General features: G+C 31.5%; 1 protein-coding gene across 5 annotated transcripts in view; it reads left to right on the top strand.

Annotated features, from left to right (window-relative positions):
* Positions 1 to 5,319, top strand: part of ECT2 (epithelial cell transforming 2) — a 69,380-nt gene extending 64,061 nt beyond the window's left edge. For 3 of the 5 annotated variants that reach the window (XM_059922006.1, XM_059922007.1, XM_059922008.1), the window contains 2 exons: positions 824 to 970; positions 3,991 to 5,319. In XM_059922006.1, the coding sequence (XP_059777989.1) occupies positions 824 to 970; positions 3,991 to 4,080 (237 nt within the window). In that variant the 3' untranslated portion in view covers positions 4,081 to 5,319. Of the gene's footprint in view, positions 1 to 823; positions 971 to 2,462; positions 2,732 to 3,990 lie in introns of all 5 variants that reach the window. The other 2 variants (XR_009503071.1, XR_009503070.1) reach the window with 1 other exon arrangement.
* The last annotated feature ends 3,138 nt before the right edge of the window (positions 5,320 to 8,457 follow it).

Genomic DNA, 8,457 nt, shown 5'->3' on the forward strand with positions numbered 1-8,457 from the left:
TTAGCTCAGTGAATTCTTTGGCACAGTAATTATAACAACTTGTTATCCTTCCCATTCTAGTTACTATGATACTTCTGATGGTGTTTTAGGTATAGATATGTGCACATTCATGTTAGAAATTGCCTCAGATATTTTTCAGCAAAGGGCACACAGTAGAGTCAGGAAACCTGGGATCTATTCCTTACCATAAGTGTGTTTCAGACTTCTAATGATGAAGATAGCTTTGCTACTTACCTTACAGTATTGAAGTTGTTGAGGACTATACAAGAATGTTGGTAATAGGGCTTTTTAAAAGTAGAACTAGAATTTTAATTTTACAGGTAAAATTTTGCAACTGTAGTCTACTCGCTAGGTTTATAAGTTTTTTGGTTGTTGTTTTCCTTGCCTTTGAGGGGAGGCTTTATACTTTAATCATCATTGTATCTCTGCATTTAACATGTATGATGTATAGTAGATAAACACGTTAGCAGTGATGATTCAAATAAACTCCTACACTTTTTCAATTAAAGAAATTGAGCTTTAAGTGACTTTGGATCAAAGATCTCACAACTAAATTGTAGCAGAATCAGATAACACCCAGGTTTCTTCTCTCATGCCAAATTTTCCCTCCCACTTTCTCCTGCTGGACTAGTGCTCTATGAAACCAAGATGGAGTAATCTACAATGTACTACATTTTCTCACTGCTTTGTCCAAAGAGATTCTAATTCTGCTATATACTTTTTATAGAAAAACTTTTGGTGTGAATTTGGCTTTGTTTACATATAATTGTTCTAATCAGTTAGATTTGTCTAGGTTTTTTAATTAATTGTAATTTAACTCTAGGTTACAAGAGCATTCTCTTTCTCCAAAACTCCAAAAAGAGCTCTACGAAGGGCTCTTATGACATCCCAAAGTTCAGTGGAGGGAAGAAGTCCTTCTAGCAATGATAAACATGTAATGAGTCGTCTGTCTAGCACATCATCATTAGCAGTAAGTGATTTTGATTTAATGGGCTAAATGACTCCAAATTTATGAAGTTGGTGTGGGATTTGTTAACTTTTTAAAGATGGAAATATTAATATCTCCATCAATTTTTTGGAGATATCTAAGCATGTGACCTCTTTACTGGGTTAAGTAACTGAGAAAACCTCACTTAATGAATTAGAGACTTACTTAATGTGTAGTTTGATATGAAATTTTATTGGGATTGAGATGTAGATCTCTAAGAAAGAAACATGTTTCAATCTGGCCTATCACTTTACTGATGTAAATAGCGATGGTTCTATTTATAGATTGGCTCCAGTAATATAGCAGAGACTCAGTTTTATTTCTTTTATTATTTCCGTGATGAATATATCATCTCTGAAGCCGTGAATATCAAAGGATGATATGGGTTCTAAATTCATGTATATGTTTTTAAATGTTTCCTGAGCAATCCAAATTCCCAACAGTGTCAGAATTTTAGTCATTTAATTAATATTAAGGGCATTTCTAACATTTATTACTGTCACTAAATAGTGATGTATCTGTCCTTTGTAAAAATTATTAACCTTATCTACTAAGGTTAAGAAAAGCAAGTGACTGTCACTTCTTAGCTGTATGTCCTTCAGCAAGTTTCCTGTTCTCTGTTATCCCCATTTTTGCAGATGAGAGAAAAGAGGTTAATAGTACTTACCTATGGTGTTATTGTAGAGAGTAAATACACACACACACACACACACACACACACTCACGTATAATGTGGTTATGTACTCAAAGGCAGTTTGAGTAGTGGTTAAGAACGGGAACTCTGGAACTCACATGTTCAAATCCCGGTTCTGCTGTTTGCTAGCTGTGTGACTTTTGTCAGCTTATTAGAGATCTTCCTGTTTCAATTTCACTGTCTGTAAAGTGAATCTAAAATAGTAGTTGTAAGGATTAAATAAGTTAATATACACAAAGTGCACAAAGGGAGTGCTTTGGTGTTTTTTAAATGGTTACCTTTAATTGTTAAAATTTATACAGAAAAGGCACATAATGCTTAATAACTTATTTTTTTATAAAGCTAGTTAAGTCGTTAGTTAATATACATCAAAGGTTACAGCTAAATATGAGTATGTTTATACAGACTTTTAATCAAGATTAACCTTCCAGTGAGAGAGAAGTTGTACTTAGTTGATGATATAAATTTTTGCAAAGAAATTTGATTAATGAAAAATATACTGAATTGACAAAATTTAGCATTCATTTACTAAAATCGGATTGTAAGCTTTCTGAAGGCCAAAGTACTATCCCTTGTTTATTTCCTGCATTTATAGTAACTATTATAAACATTATTGCTTTTCAAACGAAGATAATTGGATTTTATAGAAGAATTTTGGAAAATTAATATATATTATTTATGGTTTTGTCAATTTTATGTAGACAACATAAATAAGAAGTACCTAAAAGATCTTTAAGACATTCATGTCCTCTTCTCAATTGCCTATTTCTGTTCTAACAGATTACCCATTCTGTTTCCACAAGCACTATAATTGGATTTACTAAGCATGGTTATGTTCAGCGCTCAAACTCTACTGGTGGGCGCTCTCAAAACTCCTGGTTTCGATCTATACGTCATTCTGCCTCACGAGCTAGTTTTTCAGAGATGCTAGAAGGAAATACTGAGTTTTCAAATTTCAAAAAAAAGTTCTATCCAAGTCACCTTTGACATTTGTGAAGAATTAGGAGATATGCCAACCAGTAATGGAAACAAGCCTCGTGAAGTTTAATGTGAGCTTATTAGCTATTTGAAGTTTGCGTTTGTGAAAAAAGAAAGTATTTTTCTCCACTGAATTACTTATTAGGTGGGTGGGGACTTTTGAATTCACAACTTTATAACTGCTTTGAATTCACAACAACATAGGCTTAATAGAGTTTATTTGCTTATTGGCACATAAAGATATGTTTGCAAGATAATTTACTCATAAGTCCAGAAAAAATCAGTCCCATTAGAGATTTTCTTATTTATGAAAATGATTATTTAAAAAATAGTAGTAATTGTCCTGTGAAGTAGATTTATATTACCGATCTGATTCTTAATCTTAGATTTATGACATTTATGTAAAATTTATGCTTTTAATATGGCAAATCGTAAAGGTTTTACCTGAGGAAAATGTAAACTATCATACTATCTACTTAAATCATTGCTTTGCTATCACTTGAATGGTAATACTTTACCAACCTAGCTCTTTAAACACTTCATTTTATTTACTACCTAGTTGATGAGAACTTATAGCTAGCTACCTTGCTGGCTCTAAGTTTAGTTACAGTTAGCCATTAATATCTGCTAAAATAAAACAGTACCTTTATAATTTGTTTTGATTTACACCCCCTCTTGAGTGTTTGGTATTCATGTCTGTGTTTCTTTGTTATTAAAAATCTGATGATATTTAACTTTGACACTCTGAAACAATAAGTTTAGACAGCTTAATATATTAATAATCTCTATTATCAGAAGCACTGCTGTTTTGCTCAATTTTTATATGGAACAAGATCATACATACACACAGACACATACAGACATATAAATATGGGTTGCATACATAATATAAAAACTCTTTCAGAGTTTATGACTTTTAATTTAGAAAATTATTTCCCATGAAGTAATTTTACTCCTCTTAATTCTGCTTTATGATTAAGTTAAGAAGAAGCCACTAGGGTTTGTCTTTTTAACCTCAAAACTTATCTTCTAATTTATAATTTAAAAAAAACCTGAAACACTAAGCATATATCTGTTTCAACTGAGTTCATATGTAGTAGTCTATCCATTTGTTTCTTGTTTTCAGAATGCTAAAATAGTTTTAATTATGTGTTCTCCCCACCCTTCCCCCTAATTTTAAGTTTCTGTTTATTTAAAGAGTTTAGATTTTTCAGATGTCTTAATTATTATGATAACTTGTAAAATGTAAAAATGACATGTATGATACTAAACTGTATATTACAATTTTTAAAAGAAAAAATTTTAAGTACAAAATATTTTGTCTTTACAGGGCATCCCATCTCCTTCCCTTGTCAGCCTTCCTTCCTTCTTTGAAAGGAGAAGTCATACTTTAAGTAGATCTACAACTCATTTGATATGAAGCTTAAAAAAATCTTAATTTGTAGAAACTTTTAAACAACCTCATATTCAAATAAGAAACTGACTTAAATGGTACTTGTCGTTAGCACTTGGTGAACGCTGGAAAGAAGGTAACACTAAACTATGCCATTTTATTTTCTTCTTGAAAGAGTAAGGTTAACCTCTTACATTTTTTGTTAATTCATGTAAAAAATTATATTGATTTTGATGTAATTTTTCTCTTTGTTGAATCCAATTGAAGACCAGTCATTTAAGTTATTCATGATATTAGTAACTTTGCCACGTGATACAGTAAATAAATTTTATTGGCTGACGCCAAATACTGCTGTGAATCTCTTTGTATAGTGTCCATGAATGAATTTTTGGAAATAAATATCTGTGTATCTCAATTTGTTCAGAAATTAAGTGATACCACAGTACTTACTAGATAAAAACCTGCATAGATCTCTGAATAGTGGGTTCTTGGTCCACATGTGCTATTTAAAGTAGTTATTTAACTGCTCCTTTTGCAGTTTATTTAATAAATAAAGATACAGCATGTGGATTTTAAAAGATTTTCCCCTATTAACAAGAATAACAGTTAAAGGAGATGGTTTCAAAATACGCTTGCAAATTGAGATAAGGGCAGAAAGATTAGAAAATAATGTATATTTTGCACAAACGTGATACTGGTGTATACTTGTAGCTGTTTAAGGGACAATATACTTATGGTGATTTTAGCCACTAGCAAATCTTGATTTAGTTTGATAGTGTGTGGAATTTTATTTTGAAGGATAAGACCATGGGGAAATTGTGGTAAAGATTGTTTATATTCTTTATGAAATAATTCTAAAGTTGGCTAACCTGCTGTAAAATACATAGATAAGTGTATGGTCAAATTTTTATCATGGCCTCATAATTAAGTGTAAAACTGAAATACATTTATTTGCTTTTGTAAAATATTTTTCAAACCCTGATGTCATCTTTCACAGTAGTCTTTTTTTTTTTAAGTCAGTAATACAAATTAATCAAGTTCCTATGAATAAATGCATTTTTATTTCCTACCTGTTTAGGGAGTACTGCAAATGTTTAATTGTCACCTAACAATTTTCAGTTATCAGTTATAATAGTTTAACTGACTATATAGATTTTTTTCTATGCCACATATGTACCACTTTTAAATAGTAAATGATCCTTTATTGCTATATTTTAAAAGCAGTTGTATTAGGAAGAACTTTGTAAATAAATACTTAAAACCCAAGTATATTTTATGTTTCATGTTTTAAACAGTTCTTTTAGACAAATTTTCATAGGCCAGTATGAATGCTTATATCAACCTTTGCTCTGTTGTATATTTGCTTGCATATTTATTGCTTATTTCTCCCTCTATTAGTATTTGTAAGCGTTATATATACTTGGCAATGTGTAAGTTAGAAGTCTTTAATCTGGAATCTACTTTGCAGAATGGAGGTAGTGAATCCTATGATAGTTTATATAAGAGTTTGTGTTTATGTGCATGTATGCATTTTTTCTGGCAGAAAATACACAACTTTTATCATTGTATTGGCATGGAGGGAGCTATGGTTGCCTCCAAAGATGTGGGTTTTCCAGGGAGAGGAAGTGATGTGAGAAAAGGCATGAAGTTGGAAATGTATTGGATGTTCACTGGCAAAGTGTAGCAGGTAGTTAATTTTAACTTTAAAGGGAGCTTTAAAGTCAGTGTGGGAAGGTACTATTACCCAGGAGTGTGGATGCAGGAAGATGTGAGCAAATTGGAACTCATTACTGCAACAGAATACCACAATTCTCATAGACATATTTCTAGAAAAATGTAACTTATTAATACTGATATAGGAAGAAATAGAACACATATAAATGTTCCTATAAACACTGTAGAAATGGAATCCACATTTTAAATTATTCCTAGAAAAAAATCACCAGGCCCAAATGGCTTCACTGGATAACGCTATTCAATATTTAATGAAGAATTAATACCAATCTTACACAAATACTTAAAGAGAATAGAGGAAGGAGACTTCCCATCTCATTTTATGAGTTCCAGATAACTTTGGACATTTTAAGAAATGTTAATCCTATTTGTGAAAATACATTCAATATTTCAAAATGTTAACAAATGAAATATTGTAATATATAAGAAGAATAGTATATCATAACCAAGTTGGGTTTATGCCAGGCACACAAGGTTATTCTAATTTTAGATAATTTATCAGTATATTTTCCTAATAGGTTAAGGGAGAAAAATTATATTACCTCTGTAGTTGCAGGGAAAACATCCAATAAATTTGTCTCTTGTGATCAAACTTTTTGCAGATTAGGAGTAGAATGGAACATCCTTAAACTGATAAAAGATTATCTACCAAAAAAACTATAACAAACATCATACTTAATGATGAAACCTTGGCAACATATTCTTTTTTTTTTTTTTAATTTTTATTTATTTATTTATTATTTTTGGCTGTGTTGGGTCTTCGTTTCTGTGCGAGGGCTTTCTCTAGTTGCGTCAAGTGGGGGCCACTCTTCATCACGGTGCGCGGGCCTCTCACTGTCGCGGCCTCTCTTGTTGCGGAGCACAGGCTCCAGACGCGCAGGCTCAGTAGCTGTGGCTCACGGGTCTAGTTGCTCCGTGGCATGTGGGATCTTCCCAGACCAGGGCTCGAACCCGTGTGCCCTGCATTGGCAGGCAGATTCTCAACCACTGTGCCACCAGGGAAGCCCGGCAACATATTCTTTGTGATCAGAAAGGAGAGGGGTGCCTACTGCACCTTTAATCAACATTTTAATATAGTCCCTCCCAGTGCAGTATTGTAAGAAAAAGAAATGGTATAAAAATTAGAAAGGAAAAACCAATACTGCTGTTATTCACAGATGATATGATTGTGTAGATAGGAAATCCTAAAGAATCTACAGATAAGTTACTAAGTTAAATTCTGATACAAAATCAGTATACAAATATCATTTATATTAACACTAGCCACAAACAGGTTGAAAATGCTTTTTCTTAAAAGATACCTGTTACAATAGCATAAAAACCACTGAAGTACTTAAGAATAAATCTAATAAAAGATGTACAAGATCTTACAGAGAAGACCATGGGACTTTATTTACGTTAATTAAAGACCTTAATAGAGATATTATACCATAGTCATGGATTGGTTACTTTACTTTTGAAAAATGTTTCCCCCAAATTGAATTATAGATTCAAACAAAGCCAGTCAAAATACAAAGCTTTATTAGAAACAAGGTTTATTATAAAGTCGTAGCAATCAAGACGTTGAGGTGTTGGAAGTTTTGGTGTACTGAACACAAATAGATTAATGAATTATAATTGAAAATACATAAACAGACAAAAGTAGCACTTTAAAACATTGGGGGAAAGGCCGTCTGTTCAATAAATGGTGCAGAGAAAAATGGGTATCTTTATTAAAAAAAGAAGAGAAGGAAATTAATTTCTTCACATACTATACAAAAATGAATTTTAAGGGAATTGTAGACCTAAATATGAAAGGTAAAACTATAAAGATTTTACTAGGTAATATAGGAGAGTATTTTTAATCTGTTGGGTTGGAAAAGATTACTTAAACATGTTACTTTGTTTAAGCTAATTATAGTGGGAAAGATTGATAAATCTACATTAAAATTAAGAACTTCTAATCATGAAAAGACATCATTAAGAGAGTGAAAGTCACAGAGTAGATGTTTGCAATTTATGCAACTGACAAATGACTTATATCCAGAATATGTAAATAACTTAAAAATCTGAAAAATCAGACATCTCTATAGAAAAAAAGGCATTTTACAAGTGAGAAACCCAAATGGCTAATAAGCTTATTAAGAAATGTTCCTCATTCATAATGCAGAAGATGCAAGTAAGATACAATTGCACATGCACCATATTTGCTTAGCACAAATGGGAAGCAGAGAAGTCTCTTCCACTGCTTGTAGGAGTGTAAATTGTATAATCATTTTACAAAACGCTTGGGCATTAAGCAGTAAGGTTTAAGATATGCATACCTTAAAACCAAACAGTTGCAATCCCAGATATTTATTTCAGGAAAAATAGACACGTGAATATCAGAATCCATGTACAAAAAAGAATGTTCATAGCTACATTATACATAATAGCCTGAAAATGAAAAATCAGGAATTTATATCAACATTATAATGGATGAATATACTGTATTATAGTCATGCATTGAATGAACTCCTGAACATGCAATGACCTGGATAAATCTTGAGAGTATTGAGTCAAAGAAAACAGATATAAAAATAACTATTTTTAAAATTCTATTTATATAAAGTTTAAAAATTGACAAAGTGATACTTTATTGTGTAAGTTTGTAGAGTTATCTGGTAAAAGTTTAAAGACAAACAAGAAAAT

This window comes from Balaenoptera ricei, chromosome 4 (assembly GCF_028023285.1).
Source record: "Balaenoptera ricei isolate mBalRic1 chromosome 4, mBalRic1.hap2, whole genome shotgun sequence".
Classification (NCBI taxonomy): domain Eukaryota; kingdom Metazoa; phylum Chordata; class Mammalia; order Artiodactyla; family Balaenopteridae; genus Balaenoptera; species Balaenoptera ricei.